This window comes from Xenopus laevis, chromosome 1S (assembly GCF_017654675.1).
Source record: "Xenopus laevis strain J_2021 chromosome 1S, Xenopus_laevis_v10.1, whole genome shotgun sequence".
Taxonomy (NCBI): Eukaryota; Metazoa; Chordata; class Amphibia; order Anura; family Pipidae; genus Xenopus; species Xenopus laevis.
The window spans coordinates 126,143,415-126,164,054 of record NC_054372.1 but is presented as its reverse complement, the minus strand read 5'-3'; the positions used below and the strand labels follow the sequence as shown (position 1 = coordinate 126,164,054).

The 20,640-nt window shown below is 39.0% G+C and overlaps 1 protein-coding gene across 4 annotated transcripts; it reads right to left on the bottom strand.

The window, feature by feature from the left end:
• Positions 1-7,095: 7,095 nt before the first annotated feature.
• habp4.S (hyaluronan binding protein 4 S homeolog) lies at positions 7,096-18,824 on the bottom strand. 4 transcript variants are annotated; one of them, XM_018235892.2, is made up of 9 exons: positions 18,694-18,824; positions 15,975-16,253; positions 13,406-13,556; positions 12,966-13,121; positions 11,036-11,107; positions 10,127-10,198; positions 8,532-8,697; positions 8,206-8,379; positions 7,096-7,589 (listed from the first exon to the last, which is right to left on the bottom strand). In XM_018235892.2, exons 2-9 carry the CDS (start codon positions 16,246-16,248, stop codon positions 7,533-7,535), a joined length of 1,122 nt encoding a protein of 373 aa, XP_018091381.1. In that variant the 5' UTR covers positions 16,249-16,253; positions 18,694-18,824; the 3' UTR covers positions 7,096-7,532.
• Between the last annotated feature and the right edge of the window lie 1,816 nt (positions 18,825-20,640).

Genomic DNA, 20,640 nt, shown 5'->3' with positions numbered 1-20,640 from the left:
TTGATTCTCTAAATTCATTAGTTTGCTGAGAACTAAATAATAAGACTAAGGGATTCGGTCCATAAACATACCCAGAGATAATTCTCATTTCTTTCATAATCCATTATTAATGTGATTACTTAATTAATTAAATTACTTTAAAGGGATACTGTCATAGGAAAAAAGTTTTTTTTTCAAAATGAATCAGTTAATAGTGCTGCTCCAGCAGAATTCTGCACTGAAATCCATTTCTCAAAAGAGCAAACAGATTTTTTTTATATTCATTTTTGAAATCTGACATGGGGCTAGACATATTGTCAATTTCCCAGCTGCCCCAAGTCATGTGACTTGTGCTCTGATAAACTTCAATCACTCTTTACTGCTGTACTGCAAATTGGAGTGATATCACCCCCTCCCCCCCCCAGCAGCCAAACAAAAGAACAATGGGAAGGTAACCAGATAACAGCTCCCTAACACAAGATAACAGTTGCCTGGTAGATCTAAGAACAACACTCAATAGTAAAAACCCATGTCCCACTGAGACACGTTCAGTTAAATTGAGAAGGAAAAACAGCAGCCTGCCAGAAAGCATTTCTCTCCTAAAGTGCAGGCACAAGTCATGACCAGGGGCAGCTGGGAAATTGACAAAATGTCTAGCCCCATGTCAGATTTCAAAATCGAATATAAAAAAATCTGTTTGCTCTTTTGAGAAATGGATTTCAGTGCAGAATTCTGCTGGAGCAGCACTATTAACTGATGTGTCTTGAAAAAAAAAAAAAAAACATGTTTTCCGATGACAGGATCCCTTTAATGTGATTACTTACGAACTTACTCTCCTACAATCCCTCACTTTCATGAGATATATATATATATAATCTTCCAAACAAGTATCCGCACTCCAAGGCCAATCTTAGTAGAAGGAAAAAGGACCGAAAATGCTGGGTATTGATGCAATAAAAGATTATACTTTTTACACAAAAGGGAGTGCTGGTTTGGAAACTATTGGGGTGTGTGTGTGTGTGTATATATATACATACATACATATATATATTTTGAGTGTTTACATATATTTTGAGTGTTTGCACCCTTACCGGATCACAAGATGATTGTGGGTGCAGGGTCAAAATGTATTGTATAATTTAGCAGAAGGACCCACACTCCATATGTAGTGAATCAAACGTGTTTATTTATTGATGCAAATCCAACGCTTCAGCCCCCTTAAGAAAGGCCCTAATGTGGGCTGAAACTTTGGTTATGCATTGTTAAATAAACACATTTAATACACTACATAAAGAGTGCAGGTCCTTCTGCTAAATTGCGTGTGTGTGTTAATTCTATATAATAATGTGCGCACATGTAGTAAATAGTCCCAGCCCTACTGAGGAGGGAAAACTCAGGGATAAAGGGCAGTGAAGAACAGACATTGCTATTGTATCTGCTATAAAGGCCTGAATATAAAGTAGCTCTGAGTGTACAAGTGTAGAGCTGTATGATGTGTATTGCTGAAAATGGCCGTTGTTATGTCACACGCGCCCCTGTTTAGCTTCACTGAACTCCTCTTCCTGTTCTCGTGCCTCTTTCATGTACAGAATATGTTTTAAGAGCTTATTTAACCCGCATTCCCATCTCTTACTTTTTAGTATATTGTATATTTGTAATCCTATTTTTTTAAGCTGGTCTAACCGATGGAGAAGGTATTTTTTATGACCAAAAGAAAGCTGTTTAAGGTGTTTTTTTGTTTTTTTTTTCTGGTTGTTATGCATTATCTTGCATAGAGGACTCGTGTATCTATTTTATACTAGAACCTAGCACAACGATTGTATTGTGAATAAATGTAATCCTGTCAAAATGAAATCTTTCAATGGAAAATCTTACGTACAGGCTGGACTGCCCAAAGTATTCAATATTATGGACAAATGATTCTGAAATAGTCGAGGATCTGGAATGTGTCATTTTGTGTATTTGGCTCTAATGTGAAGCACAAGATGGGCTCTAGGACATTCCTTTTATCTGGATAAATGACTCTGCTCCTGTCCATAGCTACGATGTACACACTATATTCAGCTAGAGGTTCCCTTGCCTGCAGCTTCCTCCTCTATCACATGCAATTGTTCTATACTTGTACAGGATCAGTTATCTGGAAACCCATTACCCAGAAAGCTGAGTTACAGGAAGGCCATCTACCATAGACTCCATTTTAATGAAATTGTTCACATTTTTAAAATGATTCCCTTTTGTTCCGCTGTAGTAATACACTTATACCTTGTACTTGAGCCTAACTAAGATTTAATTCTTATTGAAGACAAACTCTACAATTGGGCTGTGTAATTAAATTTTTTCAAGTAGTCTTAAATTATGGAGATCCAAATTACAGAAAACCCCATGTCCCAAACATCCTGAATAACCGGCCCATGCCTGGATAAGATGTTAGCACCGTGCCCTGGTTCTTTATATCATCATCATCATTCCACCAACCTGAGGGCAAGATCTTGAATACAATATATTCCCTATCCATTGGCTGCTTAATAAAGTAGAATTCATCAGTTTTGATAATTAGCCGTTAAAAGGACTCCAGTTGCTAATTGCATGAATTTCTAGTGCATTACAAACACACAAATTGAGTGACACTATCATTTGATCAAACATTTAAAGGAGAACTAAAGCCTAAGCAAAGAAGTAGGCTACAAATGATGTACATTATGTTTTGGGCTTCTGTACCAAACACAGCCCTTTAGCAGTAAAGACCTGTGTCTCCAAAGATGGCGGCTTATCAATTTCATGATCATAACTTTCATTATCATAACCCTGTTTTTCTTTTTTTAGACAGGGGATTATTGTATTTAAATATCTTTTTATATGGCCTTAGGAGTGCACCCACAACCCTCCTTTTTTTGTGTCTCCAAAGATGCCCCAGTAGCTCCCCATCTTCTTTTCTGCTGATTCACTGCACATGCTCTGTGCTGCTGTCACTTACTGATCTTAGGGACCCACTCACAATATACAGAACACACAGAATAGAAATGTCACAATATAAGGCTGATTAGTAATTAATACAGATAATTACTACATGGCAACACAGAAACCAGTGCAATTAGCATCAGAATGTATTACTCAGCCCTGTAGCATCAGCTTATATTACAGGACAACCTCATTTTCTGCTTGATAATTAATGACAACCCCTAAGTTTAGCTTCTTAACAGCTGCTCAGAGCCCACTGAGCATGTGAGTATCACATACACTTTCCAAGATGGTGACCCCCTGTCAAAAGTCTGAAGTGCTGGATCATTACTGCTATTGACAAGCTGAACTTTAGCCTCGTGCAATAAGTTCAGTACAGGTATAGGACCTGTTATCCAGAATACTCGGGACCTGGTGTTTTCTGGATAATGGATCTTTCTGTAATTTGGATCTTCATACCTTGTCTACTATAAAATCATTTCAACATTAAATAAACCCAATAGGCTAGGTTTGCTTCCAATAAGGATTAATTGTATCTTAGTTTGGATCAAGTACAAGGTACTGATTTACTATTACAGAGATATAGAGATGAGATATAGAGATGAGATATAGAGATGAGATATAGAGATGAGATATAGAGATGAGATGATAGATATAGAGATGAGATAGATATAGAGATGAGATAGATATAGAGATGAGATAGATATAGAGATGAGATAGATATAGAGATGAGATAGATATAGAGATGAGATAGATATAGAGATGAGATATAGAGATGAGATATAGAGATGAGATATAGAGATGAGATATAGAGATGAGATATAGAGATGAGATATATATATATAGAGATGAGAGATATATATATATATAGAGATGAGAGATATATATATATAGAGATGAGAGATATATATATATAGAGATGAGAGATATATATATATAGAGATGAGAGATATATATATATAGAGATGAGAGATATATATATATATATAGAGATGAGAGATATATATATATATAGAGATGAGATATATATATATATAGAGATGAGATATATATATATATATAGAGATGAGATATATATATATAGAGATATAGATATAGATATAGAGAGAGAGAGAGAGAGAGAGAGAGAGAGTCAAACCTGTGCTCCCAAGTTCCACATCAAAGCACACAGAGGAGTGATATGAACGCATCCAATTCATTTAAAGGGGCCTGTACTGACATTTGTCAGACAGATTAATATTCTGTGCATAACAGCACATTGTAACCACATGTACAGGTGAGATCTGTTATCCAGAATGCTCAGGGCCTGGGGCAACATTGGTTTTCCCTTATAAGGATTAATTGTATATTTGTAGTAATAAAACAGTACCTTGTACTTGAATCTGAGAAAAAAGGAAATCATTTTTTAAAAATGTCAATTATTTGATTAAAATGGAGTGTATAGCAGCTGGCCTTCCCATAATTTGGAGCTTTCTGGATGACTGATCCCATGCCTGTATATGTTTTGCAAAATTTAAAATCTTTTCTTATTAAAAATGTTAATCTATAAAAAAAATAAAAAAATTCAGTGGGTTTCCCACCTCTCAGAATAATTAAAAGGATTTGTTCACCTTTAGTATGATTTGGAGTTGCTAGGGTCCAAATTACCCTAGCAACAGTCTGAATAGAAAGATGTGTAAAATGTAGCAATAGCATTAAATCTGTAGCCTTACAGAGCATTTTATTTAAGATGGGGCAGTGACCCCGCTCTTTTTTTTTTTTTTTTTTTGAAAGCTGAAGTCAGGAGGCAAATAATTCAAGAGCTATTAAAAAAATTCAGACCAATGGAAAAGTTGCTTAGAATTGGTCATGCTAAAAATTCACCACCCCTTTAAAAATTACTAAATGGAAGAGGGAGGGAAAAAAAAAAAAAAAAAAATTCTTGCTAGGACAACTCCCATTGACTTCTACCTAAACACTGCAGGTTTTAGAAGCAGAATTTTTTGTTTCTTTAAATCTTAAGAATTAAGTTTTTAAAAAAAAAACAAAAAAAAAAAAACACGAACTTGAATCATGAACATATATATAATAAAAAAATCAGCCGCATTGTTTTTGAATCTAGTGTAAATACATGTGAAATATTGCATGGTGTATAATTTTACACCATGCTAATTTGCAAGAGTTGCCAGTGTTATTTTACACTACATACTGTACATAACATAATAAATATGGCCTTAGGAGTGTCCCTCTGCAAGAGAAAGTATCTCCCACTTCATGTTAGGGCCTTTCTATAAGGGTAGGACTACATGGACGTTTTTGGCACGACCCGACACGCTGTGACAAAATGCCTGTGACAAGTTGCATGCAACAGAAATAAGATAGATAGAAATGTCAATGAAGTCGCAGCGTTGATCCGACACATAGTTACATAGTTAAATTGGGTTGAAAAAAGACAAAGTCCATCAAGTTCAACCCCTCCAAATGAAAACCCAGCATCCATACATACACCCCTCCCTACTTTCACATAAATTCTATATACCCATACCTATACTAACTATAGAGCTTAGTATCACAATAGCCTTTGATATTATGTCTGTCCAAAAAATCATCCAAGCCATTCTTAAAGGCATTAACTGAATCAGCCATCACAACATCACCCGGCAGTGCATTCCACAACCTCACTGTCCTGACTGTGAAGACATGACTGTCTGATGCATTGTGCACTGTCTGCATCAGACAGTCGTGTCACCGCTGCGACTCAATTAACATTTCTAGCTGTTCTTATTTCTGTCCCATGCAACTTGTCACAGCGTGTCAGATCGTGCCAAAAAAGTCCATGTAGTCCTACCCTAAGGCTAATGAAGTGCAAGCTGTGATCAGGCATAATCATGGCAAAAAAAGCACATTGTAAGGAAGAGGAAGTGAACAGCTGCTCAAGACAAAAGACTCTGCAGAATGTGATCAGCTTAAAAAGGAAGTATATTTAAGGTTACCATTCAGGCCCGGACTGGCAATCTGTGGGTTCTGGCAAATGCCAGAGGGGCTGCCATAAGATCCCATAGACAGTCACTATGTAGTGGGGAGCAGACTGGGCCTGTCTGTACTGTAATGCCTGGGCCTATTTTGACTTTTGGTTACCATTACAGGTAGTAATTTCCATCTCTAGCTGGACATAGAGGCAACCCCATGTTAAAGGAATTGTTCAGTGTAAAAATAAAAAAACTGGGTAAATAAATAGGCTGTGCAAAATAAAAAATGTTTCTAATATAGTTAGTTAGCCAAATATGTAATGTATAAAGGCTGGAGTGATTTGATGTACAACAAGTCAGTCAGATCACTACTTCCTGCTTTTCAGCTCTCTTGGTTTACACTGACTGGTTACCCTGGCTACCAGGCAGTAACCAATCAGAGACTTGAGGGGGGCCACATGAGTCATATCTGTTGCTTTTGAATCTGAGCTGAATGCTGAGGATCAATTACAAACTCACTGAACAGAAATGTACCATGTGGCCCCCCTTCAAGTCGCTGACTAGCTCAGAGTTATAGAACTGAAAAGCAGGAAGTTGGATTAGACACCCAGTCACTCCAGCCTTTATACATTACATTTTTGACTAACTAAATTAGAAACATTTTTTATTTTGCACAGCCTATTTAACCAGTTTTTATTTTCACACTGAACTATTCCTTTAAGGGCTCTTGTGGTGGGTACAGTATATACACGAGAATACTCCCCAGTGATTTGTCATGTTCCAAAGGGACAACAGAGTGCAAACAATTACACAAATCACTCCTGGATAGAACAGAATAAGCACATCCCATTGCTCCACGTCCTTATATAATAATGTACAGTGACTGCTGGGAGAAGAGGGCAAGACTAGAATCAGTGATCCCCAACTTGTGGCTCATGAGCAACATGTTCCTCACCAATCCCTTGAGTGTTCATCATAGAGTTTTTATTCCTAGCCTTGAGGCAAGTTTTATTAGTTGCATTAAAAAGAAAATTTGGACTGGTTACCAGTCCGCATAGAGGCTGCGAAATAACCAACTACAACCCCTATTTGGGGGAATGTTTTGCATCCTTGTGCTGCTCCTCAACTCATTTTACATTTAAATATGGGTTTAAAAGACTGGGGACCCTGCACTAGATCATGGACAAATTAAGTCAAACCAACAGAAGCATTTCTTTTTGCACTGTAAGCAACTTTATTGGATTTATTTGTAACATTTCAAAATGCCATATACCACTGCAAAAAAAGGGTTATACAATGACGTAGGGAAGGCTAATTTTTATATACAAGGATTGCAATAATCAGCACAGCATATTCCTGTATGGTGCATAAGCTTCCATGGCATGAATGCATTTCACCCCTCAGTAAGGGGGAGTTAACATATGACCATTGTACAGTTTATGTGGCTTAAGAAAGGAGGCTCTTTATTATCATTGCTACAATCTAGCAATTAAAGTGCTCATTTTTACATTTTTTTTCCCCATTGAAGTCTTTTCACATCAAGTGCAATCATGTTGAATTAGTTCCTCCACCCCTCACCATCTTCAAAACTTTGCCATTCGGAATTCGGCCTTTTCAAAATGCAACACACAGCTGAAGAATATTCAGTTAAGCCAAAGCAGGAAAGTCTTCAGGATCATCTGGATTTGGGGCATCGGCAAGAACCTACAAGAGAAGATCTACATCAAAAACCAAGCAAATTGGCCAATCCAAAAAACACTTTTGACTACCTTAACTAGAATGAAAATTCAAAAGTTCTGAGCCTTCTGCAATTCACATTCATTTTACAAGCAACCCAAAGTTAATTCAAAGCCAGGAAATTCATAGATAAATATGTAAAGTGCATAGAAATTTAAAGGAGAAGGAAAGGTCTCTTAACTTGGGGGTGCCAAAAGCTAGGCACCCCTAAATGATTGCATGCACTTACCTAAAACCCTAGGCCACCACGGATCGCTTTCTGGCTTCTTTTATCTCAAAGCTGCACATGCACAGTAGCGCGAAAAGCCGAACGTAAATGAAAAAAAGTCGCCTATTTCATTCTACTGCATGTGTCTGCCCCAGGAATTTTGAAGAAGGAAATAGCCAGAAGTTTTCTTCTGATAGGAGCACCAGTCCAGGGTTTCAGGTAAGTACAGTACATGTGATGCCTAACTTTTGGCTCCCCCAAGTTAAAAGACCTTTCCTTCTACTTTAAGGGCCATGGACACACTGGGCCTTCAAAGCGTTCTTTTGAATCAAGCCTGCTAGAAGCAGAACATCCCGCACAACTTGTGATATTTACATTAATGACATCATGTGGGAAGGCTTCTTCTCTTCTTACGCGTCCACGTCCTCCTCCTCCTCTCCCACGACTCGGGCGGGCCAGGCTTCCAAAGTTAATATCCAACTGAGCAGTGATATCGTTGACAGGCTTTCTGAAGCAATACTGAGATTCCTCTTCGTTTTCACTTATATTCTATTTTAAAATAGACACTGCATGTGAATTAGGCAGTGGTACAGACCCACAGGAATGAGAGCAGCCATTAACATTTGCAGTGCAACATTCTGAGTGAGTAGAAAACAAGTATATTGTGCGCTTATCCCTGGGAAATATTCAAAGCTACTCACATTTTTATATTTCGATTTATGGATTACCACAGCTTTGGATGGCACAGAGGTTTCTGGTTTACGCAAGTTCAGTTCGGTCTTTGACCTGTTCTGATCCTGGAGCAATTTCCACTCATCAAGGGACATTTCTTGAGAAAATCCATCATCATTTGTTTCTTCAGAAACTCTACAAAGACACTCTGCTTTAACAAGGTGGTAAACATTTGCACTCCCCCCTGTTCAATTAGCGCCAACAGTCATACAATGCTTTTGTCTTTAAAGGGGATCTATGGTCAAAAATGTAAATCCCCTTTGGCGAGTTAATACAAGCGTTTCTCTCCCCCCCCCCCCAATTGTGATTATTTTTTTTTTTAGGATTCTGCAAAAATTTTTTGAAAAAAAGCTTTTTATTTGTGAGATCCCAGCAAACGTTTCGGGGACATGCCCTTCATCCAGGTTTCTGTTTCTATTAATGGGGGGGAATATGTATTGTGCCTGATTTTGTAAAATTGAGATTTTTATTACATTTTGACTTTTAAAATTTTATATACTTACAGTTTTATCACAAAGGGATCACATGATTATATGGACTATGAGCACCAAGGGACTATCAATAGTATTGAATAATCACCTTAAGGTATCATGGATCCTTTTTATTGAAAATTTTTTATACCTATGTTAATTAACTTTGTCAATTTTGCAATTAAGGAAGGTGGGGCTTGTGATTGACCTCCCTTTAAAAATCTTTGTTTGCACAGTTTGTAAGTAGCACTGGAGGAAGGGGCATGTCCCCGAAACGTTTGCTGGGATCTCACAAATAAAAAGCTTTTTTCAAAAAATTTTTGCAGAAGCAGTATGTGGAGTGTGCCTATGTTCTATTTTGTTTTGAGTATAAGAAGGCTTTTTGTTTGCAGCAGGGCCTAAAAACTTGTTTACGCGGAACAAGTTTTGCGGAGGAATGAGTTTAAAAGTTTGGTTTATTTTTTTTTTATGAGCAGTTTTTTGGGCAATCACATCCCCCAAATACCTGCACCAGCATAGTGCAAAACCTTAAAGGCCCGTAGCCGTCTCCTCTTCTTGGTCCGCCTGCCTCTGCTAGTCCCCGCCCATCTACCAATGAAAAACGAGTAGGCAGTGACGGTGAGCCACATCGAGCAAGAGTCTGCAAACAGTCATTTCATTGGTAGACAGGCGGGACTAGCAGAGGAAGGCGGACCAAGAACAAAAGACGTCTACAGGCCTCAAAGGTTTTGCACGATGCTAAATCTGGTGCAGGTATGTGGGGGGATAAGATTGCCCAAAAAACTGTGCATAAAGAATTAGTCACAATTGGAAAAATGCTTATTTTAACTCCCCAAAGCCATAGGGGGATTTCAATTTTTGACCATAAAAACAGAAAAAGGACTACGGGCAATGGGGGGGGAAAAAAAAAAAAAAGTTGTGCCACAAACATTGGTTGATTGGTTGTCCAGTTAATCATAAGCCGCATAACTGGACTTCAACATACACAGCTCCTTCCAATCTGTAATTCCCATGCAATATCAACTAGAATCTAATTAGGGTGTGGTTCAGGAACAAATTTTGAGATGTTCTAATGTTGGTGTAACAAAACTTACTTGCCATGTTCCTCTGTTGCTTCTGTTTCAGTAGTCTCAACTTGCTCTTCCACTGGAACTGCTTCAATTTCACTTAAAAATACAAGTGTTAATTTTAAGGCATTAGCATAAGCTTTTGAGTCATTAGCATAAGCTTTTGGCTATGCATATTTTGTATGCAGCACCTCTTCACCGATGCGTCCTTTATATAGGAACATGCGAGTAGCTCTTTAAGGACAGTCACATGGCAGGTGGTTGAACAGTGCAGCTTTACCCATCTACGGTATACCAAACTATGGACTTGACCAAAATCTTCTTAAAAATGCTAATCATATCCAGCCTTTAGTTACATATGAACATTTCTCCAATTAAAAAGATGGATTCGGCCGGAGAGCTCTGCTAATGTGAAAGGTATTCTATTTTGATTACAGTTTTTTCTATAACTCACTGAAAAACTGGTTCGCAGTGGAACTACAGACAGCAAGCTATAAATGTTAACTTGCAACTACCTATAAAAAACACATGGTCAGCAGTGTCTTTTAAGTGTAATACTTTAATGCAGCTAAAAATTTAGTTGCTGAACAAGTTTGCAGGTGGTCATTGGAAGTAATCTTAACAGCTGGCATCATCCATGATCATGGGGTAAAAATCAAGGTAGAACTATGCATACTCTAAAGAGGTACAAAAATCATATTAATGTCAGCAATTTCCTAGAGCGTATCAAGCATATTCATTTTCATCATTTAGACCCCAAGGTATATTGTAATACATGTTCCCGGAGACATTTGTTCAGATAAATGAAAGACTACGTTTGATCAACTAGAAAACTCCAGTCTGATTGTTACACTTTATTATTTCCCTGGTATCTGAATCACATGGACCAGGTGTACTTTGGTCACACAATCATTTTTTAAGAGGCAACAGTCATACCTGAAAGCTTCTTTTATAGAGCCCCAGTTGCGAGGTCCACTTCCACCCCTCTTGTCTTCCGGTCTCATTCTACTAGAGACAATTTATTTTAAATGAACAGAGAACATTGAGAGGAGAAAAAAAAAAAGGCATGTTTACCCTTTCTTTCAGTAATTAAAATGCAAAAACTCACACACCCACACTTTAATTATGTCAGACAAGAGATGCATGAAGTCTTCTCTAATAAAATGTAATGTTCCAGGAACAGGAAATGTTTTAGATTTAAAGGAACAGTAACACCAACAAATGGAAGCGTTTTTTAAAGGAATGACAATATAACGTACGGTTGCCCTTCATGGGTACAACTGGTGTGTTTGCTTCAGAAACTCTACTATAGTTTATATAAATAAGCTGCTGTGTAGCCATGGGGGCAGCCATTGAAGCACAGGATACAGTAGAAGTTCTGAAGAATCCAATGGTATAATACAGAGCTTACCGGTCTACTGTGCATCATGCGATTCAATGGCTGCCCCTATGACTACACAGCAGCTGGATTATATAAACTATAGTAGTGTTTCTGAAGCAAACATACCTGTTTTACCAAAGCAGGGCAACAGTACATTATATGGTCATTCCTTTAAACCACTTTCATTTTTTGGTGTTACTATTCCTTTAATCGATTAGGCCATGAGCTATTTGTACCTCCAGTCATTTGCCATTAGGGTTAAGTAATGAATCTAAAAGTGGATAAACCTGGTGACGATTGGTCACAATACACCTGAAAGAATGTGGGCAAAATTGCCAAGTGAAAAATGTTGGTCTCTGGGCTCACATTTGTATTATTCCTTTGGCTCCATGTATATTAAAGGGATATGACAACAAATCAGCAATTTAAACAGTCTCATTTTAATGTAGAAAGATTCCCTCCTAGGCTAGCAGTACATAATGCAGCTGACACCACTTTAGGCACCTGGGAGTGAAGAGCTGGTTGTGTCCGTCACACTGGTCTGGATACAGAGTGATCCTTCCATCCCTAGCCCAGTGCATGCAACAACCAGCTCTCAACTCCTAAGCACTTAAAGCTGTGACTGAAGAAGCAGTGCACTCCTACATCAACTCTACATAACTGCAGGTACCACTGGGTTGTGGGTAGGTTGTCTTCTCCAGGCAAAACTCTATGTCCTGAGTTCCGATTTGTTATGTTTTTTTTTTCATTTTATGACAGTTTACAGACACCTCCAAATGTTTTAATTTTACCCCAACAATTTTAAAATAGAGTAAAGATCACCAACTCTTCCCTGTCCTCATCTCTGCATTGCTCAAATTCTCCATCAACCCTTATTTCAGTTGCAGGATCGGGTACTCGAGCATATGTACAGGGCTTAGCGGCCTATTATTACAAGACCTAGTTTCTGTATAACCATAAAATAGGTATAAAAATACTTGGCTTTTTTTATGGCAGTGTTTATGCCAGGTTATATATAAAAAGTTGCAAACATAAAACTAGTCAACACCTTTTTACCTTATTCCTATTTTGCTACTTTTATGCATAAGGCAATTATTTCAAGTGTCAATTTTTGTAGTAGTACACAGCCGCTCCCTACAGACGTGTCCAGAACTAGAGCTGCTCAGCAGTGTTTACCACACCTTTTAGTTGGGTCACTTTTGTTCCCAGTATCCATCTTTGTGATCAGCAAGCAATACATGCATACTGGGGTCAAAATGTGATTTTGGGCTACTGCACAAGTTCCTAGCCAAGATCTATGATGGGAACAGAAATAACAGAAAGTTGGTGGTGTGGCTCTGCAGTTCTGTATGGGCTACAGTAGTTGGTGCAAGTGTTGGCAAGGTGGGGTGGAGTATACATGTACTCCCAGGAGGAAAGAGAACTTCAGTCTAATGGCAAAAACTAATGATGCAAAAAGGAATTTCTATCCATAAATATACTTACGCTCGATCACTGCCACTATGTCTGTCAAACTCACGCTTTCCTCTTAAATTATCACTCTCAGTATTCCTTGGAAAGCCACCTCTTCCTCTGCCTCGCATGCCTCCTCTTCCACCATAGTTTCTCATTTGTTTATCTTGGTCCATGATTTCCATTGGTCTAGGAGACAAAAGTCACATTCAAAGCAAGAATCATGTGAGGCAGAAAATCCAGACGTCTGGTCAGGTGTACCAGGCTAGAAGTGAGGAAAGCAGAGACTTTTTGGGGGGAGACACACTCCATAAACATGGAGGTCCATGATCAGCAGGCCACCATTTACATACTAGAGTGTGTAATATAAGAACATATATGGCCATCAGATACCGAATTCAAGGGAAAGTGATACATACAAGTTTATAAGAGTGCCGATCAACTTCTTAAACCACCATGGCATCTCTACCTACTTTTCAATACTGTACTCAGCCGATCTATCCATAATATTGGGACGAACTTCCCTGAAGGCAGTTCTTCGTTCGGTACGGTCAACTTTAACTTGCGAGTCAACATTTTCGTTTTGAGTAACTTTTTCCGTATTCTTTGGTGCACGCTTCTGCCCTACAAAAGGAAAAAAAACTCCAAAATTTGTCTCCTACATACCATTAAGCCACATTCCAGTTTCAGTTTCAAGGCTTGTAGAAAAGCAATAGGGCTCCACAACTCCCAAAATCCTACAGTATAATTTGGGGATCTGCACCAAGTATCAAAAAACTAAGTTAAGTCAACATATTCAATGCTACCTACATCAATACAACCTGTACATTAGTTATCTAGCAATATTTTAAATACTACAAATTGCAGTACTAATATTAAGAAACTGTAAGCAGTGTCTACAGCTTCCTCACACTGTTCTTGATGGAGGTCAGGAATGGTCTGAATTCTTGGTATAGCTATGGAGGCCTGTTTGAAGAATATATTTGTCTCTCCCTGGTCAAAAATGCTCTGATGTATAAAGTATGGATTTTTTGGTAATGGAGGTGGTTTCCCTGGCTAGGGCTGCTTCGGCCTGACACCTGCTCATACTTGTCATAGCGGGATCATTGAAGTGCGCTGCTTGGCCTTTAGTAGTCTTGACTCTGCTCTCTTAAAGAGATACGGTCATGGGAAAAAAAAAAAAAAAAATTCAAAATGAAGTTAATAGTGCTGCTCCGGCAGAATTCTGCACTGAAATCCATTTCTCAAAAGAGCAAACAAGATTTTTTTATATTCAATTTTGAAATCTGACATGGGGCTAGACATTTTGTCAATTTCCCAGCTGCCCCTGGTCATGTGACTTGTGCCTGCACTTTAGGAGAGAAATGCTTTCTGGCAGGCTGCTGTTTTTCCTTCTCAATGTAACTGAATGTGTCTCAGTGAGACATGGGTTTTTACTATTGAGTGCTGTTCTTAGATCTACCAGGCAGCTGTTATCTTGTGTTAGGGAGCTGCTATCTGGTTACCTTTCCATTGTTCTTTTGTTTGGCTGCTGGGGGGGAAAGGGAGGGGGTGATATCACTCTAACTTGCAGTACAGCAGTAAAGAGTGATTGAAGTTTATCAGAGCACAAGTCACATGACTTGGGGCAGCTGGGAAATTGCTGGAGCAGCACTATTAACTGATTAATTTTGGGAAGAAAAAAAAAAAAAAAAAAAAAAAAAAAGTTCCCCCCCATGACAGTATCCCATTAACTTCTTTACTACCCATTTCAAATAACACTTTTAGGACTAAAATAATCCGTTGCCATTACTGCCAAAACTATTAAAGACTTCCAATGAGTACAAATATTGCCAGTATTACAATGGAGTACAGTGTACTTTAAGGCTTACAATAAGTCTACCAAAAATTTAAAATGGCATACTATTAATTCACCTATTAATAATGCCAACTCACTAGCACTGAATACTACTGTACTACCATCAGCAGTGCAAAGTACTATTGCTGCCAATACTGCCAACAGTATTAATACTCCCAATTCTAAATACTATTAATGCAATTGGTACTTACAATAGCATTACTACCAACACCATAACTGATGCTACAAATACCAATAGCATTTATACCACAAGACTCATACTAGCAATGCCAACAGTACCAATACCTTTACCACCACCAATACTTTTACTCTTATTGCTGGTACTACCAATGCACTGTTTTGGATTCGGCCAAACCCCCGAATCCTTGACGAAGGATTCGGCCGAATACTGAACCCTAATTTGCATATGTAAATTAGGGATGGGAAGGGGAAAACATTTTTTACTCCTTTGTTTTGTGACAAAAAGTCATGCAATTTCCCTCCCTGCCCCTAATTTGCATATGTAAATTAGGCTTCGGTTTCGGCCGGGCAGAATGATTCGGCCGAATCCTGGATTTGGTGCATCCCTAGATAATACCAATAAATGGAAAAAACAAAAAAAATTTGTTTAAACAATGATTCCAAGAATCACATTTTAGCAGACTTCCCTCTTTTCAGTGTGGCTACATGATTTAGATTTCAGAATGCACTAGCAATTAAGGATAATATCTCTTTTCATTTTAGGGACAGTGGTCTAAAAATGAACATTAAAACAGCCTTGAATAGCCATTTAAACATGTAAAACCACCCAAAAAATATAAATTCTCACCAACTTTGCAATACACATTCATTACAAATGTTCTATGGTTTTTAAGTTATTTGTATAATTGCTATTATAAGCAGTGTTGGTCTATCCCTTTCTATTTAACAACATTGTTTAAAAAGTAACAACTGGGAGTTAAGCAAATGCTCCTTTTTTGTCCTTTAACAAAGTATAAAAAGCAAGCGTTTTATTTAGACAAACTGAGGAATGCCACTTTTTTTTTTTTTAATAATTCTAGATGAAAGCATTTTTCCCCCAGTAATAAATACAAAGCTGAGGTAGTTAGCCAGATAATAGGCATCGTACCACTGAAAGTTTGCAGCAATGAGATTAGTGAAGTCTGGGGAAGAAAAAACAAAGAACACAATGTTGCTACTTAGACCTGTTTGTTGAGTCACTTTAACATCAGTGCTCCCTCCAACAACGACAGCCTTCCTGTCTTTTTGAGATTCCTTTTTTCCTGATTTTTGGTTAGCATTTTTCTTTGCAGCCCCTTCCTCTTTCTTTTTACGATGGGTAACCTCCACAGCAGATTGATACAGAAAGTCTAAAGGATCAGACTCGTCATCTAGAAGCTGCTGAAAGCGGTTTTCCACTGCGCAGCCAAAGCTATCCTGCATGGCAATGTTAACAGGGCTACTTGGTGTTTGCTTCATTGTTTCTAGAGAAAGAGGACAAGAGCAGTATAAGTAGTTATAGTCAAATCCAACTTCACAAGGCAAGAAGGAAAGACCACTATTAAAGTGGAGTCACAACACAATAAAACCACTTTGCCTCTGCTTGGTTAGACACAGTGATACGAATCTCAGTATCAAATTATGCAAGCAGATTGCACAAATACTCATACCTGTCCCTTTAAGCAGTTACACACTTCCTCCCCCCCCCCCGTGTTTATGGGGAGGTCTCAGAGGTAAAAAGGATCATCAGGCGTTTTACTGCGTAGAACTGGATACATCGTTAAATCGGGTTGAAAAAGACTAAAGTCCATCAAGTTCAACCCCTCCAAATGAAACCCTGCATACACACACTCACAAACTATATATACCTATACTATTTATAGATTTTAGTATAACAATAGCCCTGGATGATTTCATGAACAAGAATAATATCCAAGTCACTCAAAAGCATAACAGAATCGGCCATCACAACATCACCCAGCAGTGCGTTTCACAGCCTCAAATTATAGAAAGAAAAAAAAAAAAAAAAAAAACCACCTACCCACTGGTTTAGGGTATCCCCGTGTGGCATAGTACTAGGTCTAACTAAAATGATATAAAAACAAAAAATTTATCCCAAGTGGTACACTACTGAATTCTCAAAGCATTGCTCTAGAAGCTGCTTGCTTTAGATAGCCAGGCTAAAAAATGCCACCAACAATTGTCTTACCCCAGAAAACATATTTAAGAGTAAGAGTAAGAGGTGTCTTTCTACTCCAAACTGAAAAGCTCTGCTACAATTAATAGTAAGGTGCTGTAAACAGAAGGCTGCTGCATATCTTTCATTAGGTACTACAATAAATCAGTTTGATTGTATTAGACCAGTGATCCCCAACCAGTAGCTCATTAGCAACATGTTGCTCTCCAATCCCTTGGATGTTGCTCAAAGCAGGTGATTATTTTTGAATTCCAGGCTTGGAGCCAAGTTTTGGTTGTATAAAAACCAGGTGTACTGCCAAACAGACCGACCTGTAAGCTGCCAGTCAGCATAGGGGCTACTAATAGTCAATCACAACCCTTATTTGGCACCACCTAGGAACATTTTTCATGCTTGTGTTGCTCCCGAACTCTTTACATCTGAATGTTTCTCACGGGTGAAAAAGGTTGGGGACCCCTGTATTAGACTGTACATTTTGGTCATCAAACTTCTGAACACCACTTACTTACATAAACCAGGGCTTCTCAAATGCCAACTGTTCCAAGCCAAATAAAGAAAGTGTGCTGTACCCAAAAGAATGGGCTTTTTGTTTCATAATAAGCAATGTAGGGAGTCAATTCTGTGTACCCCCCCCCCCTTTTAAGAGCACAAAATGCAGAGGATTATATGTGTACACCAGGATGTAGGGGTTTCATTAAAAATAAAACTACAAGAAAGTCACTTAAAGGAAAAGTTCAGTGTAAAAAATAAACATTGAGTAAATAGATAGGCGCAAAATAAATGTTTCTAATATAGCTAGTTAGCCAAAAATGTAATGTATAAACACTACTTCCTGCTTTTCACGGAGATAGCCAGCACTTTTAAGGGGGACCACATAGGACATAAATGTTCAGTGAATTTGCAGTTGATCCTCAGCATGCAGGGAAGGTTTAAAAGCAACAGTTGTGGCTCCCCATCAAGTCACTGATTGGTTACTGCCTGGTAATCAGTGGAAACAAAGAGCTGCAAAGCAGGAAGTAGTGTTCTGGCTATTATGTTACACATCAAGTCACTCCAGCCTTTATACATTACAATATCTCAAAAAGCACAATTAAAAACAAATTGCAAGTGATCTCAGAATTTCACTCTCTACATCATATTAAAAGTTAACTCAAAGGTGAACAAGCCCTTTAATGGGCAGCAGCAGGAAACATATTAGAGAAGTCAATGGCTCCTCTAGTTGGCTTGGTACCCTGTTCAAACACATGGCATGCTGGGAGTTTGAGTAGAACAGTAATTATAGGATCTCAATACAAGCACAAACTCTCATTGGCCATACTGAGTCACGTGGGCTTTGGATCCGAGTAGTACCATTATCCCAGCACACGCACCGCCATATTGGAGTGTAGGAACAGCCTGCCCCGTCCCAATAAGAACTGTATACACTGCACGTTACATACTGCAGCACTCTCCTCTCTGAACTCCAACAACTGAAGGAAAGAACAAGATAATAAGACACACAAACCCAATGTGACAAACAGTAAATAAGTGCATATAAATAGTACCCAATCGCATTGCACCGTGCCAAAGCTCCGACGCCGCGCCACAAGCAACGCTAACGTCCCCAGCAAAGATGCGCTAAAGCCGAGACACTCCTACTTCTCCTCTTCACCTCACTCTCTGGCGTCGTCGCTTACACCACCGGCCCATCCCACAAATATCCCTGGAAGAACACGCCCTGGCCTTACGGGATTAGAAGTTGGGTCTTTCAGTCACAAACATCCCGCCTCCAAGCGTAGACTTTACCGCGTGAGCCAGTAAGCCGGGCAAGTTCATTTTATATTAACCTATCAGCGCTATCAACGCTCAGGTGCCTGGTGTTCAGAAATGACAGGCAAGCCCCCTAACAGTAACCCCGCCTCCACAGTGACTAAGTGACCAATCACACGCTATATCTGTCTGCTGCTTAATTCATTTTTCATTAGCGGGGTTTTTCTATGAGTTCAGTGTCAGTGGCGCAAGTGTTGGGGGAGGTGTTTCAATTGCTGTAGAAATGCATACCTCCCAAGAAAGAGGGACAAAAAAGTTGCATTTTTATCACGCCCATTTTGTGGCCACACCTCCTAATTACCATGTTCATTTTACAAAGTTTGTTAGATTAGTTTGAACATATTTCTGTGTTTTTTTTCCAGTATTTACAGTTTTGCTAATGAAGGTAAATTGCCCCTGTGACTCTAGCTTCTCCCAAGGGACCTGTTATCTTATATTGTTACAATTACTTACTTGCTTATCTAGAAATTGTTACAAAAGTATCTTATCTGGGCTGTGGCTGTTCTGGGCTCTCAGCCAAAGGCCAATTAAGTTAGAAACATTGTTTCTTTTTCTGGCTGTTCAGTGCAATTGAGAATGCAAATTGAGACTTTCCAGTACAAATGAGGAACTGGGGGTTGAGCTGTCAAAAGAGGGACTGTCCCTCTTAAAACGAGACAGCTGGGAGGTATGGAAATGGGAATATGCTTATCCGAGTATAGCAGTGCGTTTGTACCGACGGATTTGCGGATTCTTTTCTGAGGCACAATGCCAGAATGCTAAACACATGGGGCAGATTTACTTAAGGGTGAAGTGGCGTAATGAGAAGAGTTCTAAGGGAACATAAAAGAGGAATACGATGGATCATGATAGAAACACTGGAAGATCTAGAATTTGCTGATGACATACGTTTATTGTATCAAAGGTACATACAGGGCTGGAACTAGGGGTAGGCAAAGTAGGCACGTGCTTAGGACGCAAAGCTGGGAGGGCGCCAGGCACGTACCTCCTCTGTCGCCTACCCCAAGTCCGGTTCCCTTCTCTGCCTGACTCTGCATTTTTTCTCTCTTTTTGAGCATGCGCCCGCGAGCTCAAATTCACGCAGGCGTCGTGACTGCCGGGCCTGCCTAGGGCGCAACGTGGCCCAGCACTGGGTACATAGATATGAAAGAAAAACTGGAAAGGTTACAAAACGAAGAAGAAATTGCAGGGCTACGTATCAATGCCAGCAAAACAAAAGAAATGAGGATAAACAATACTGCTACAGAGAGATTGAATATTAACGACTATGGAATAGAACTGGTGGAGTCGTTTACCTACTTGGGAAGTGTTGTTACCAGAGACGGTGGTGCAGAAGATGATGTAAAAAATCGAATAAAGAAAGCAAATGGAGCATTTATCCAGTTGTACCTAGGGTTGCCACCCAGCTGGTATTTTACCGGCCTAGCCGGTAAAACACCTGCCAGGGCTGGGGCCGGTATTACAAATTTACCGGCAATGTAGCTGCCCCCCCCGCGCTGGCCGGTACATTTTTTTTATAAAGGTGGCAACCCTGGTTGTACCCTATATGGAGAAATAAAAACATCTCAAAAAGAACCAAAGTTCGCATTTTTAATACTAATGTGAAAGCAGTCCTTTTATACGCAAGTGAAACTACTGAAAAACACTAACCAGCTACCAATAGAAATTCAGTTAAGGAAAAGGAAGTGGGGTTGGATAGACCACACACTCAGGAAGGGTGAGGAATCTATAGAAAGAAGAGCCCTAGAATGGAATCCACAAGGATCAAGAGGAAGGGGACGGCCTCGAAAAACATGGAGAAGATCAGTGGAAGAAGAAATTATAAAGATGGGAAAAACATGAAATGAGATCAAGAGAATAGCAAC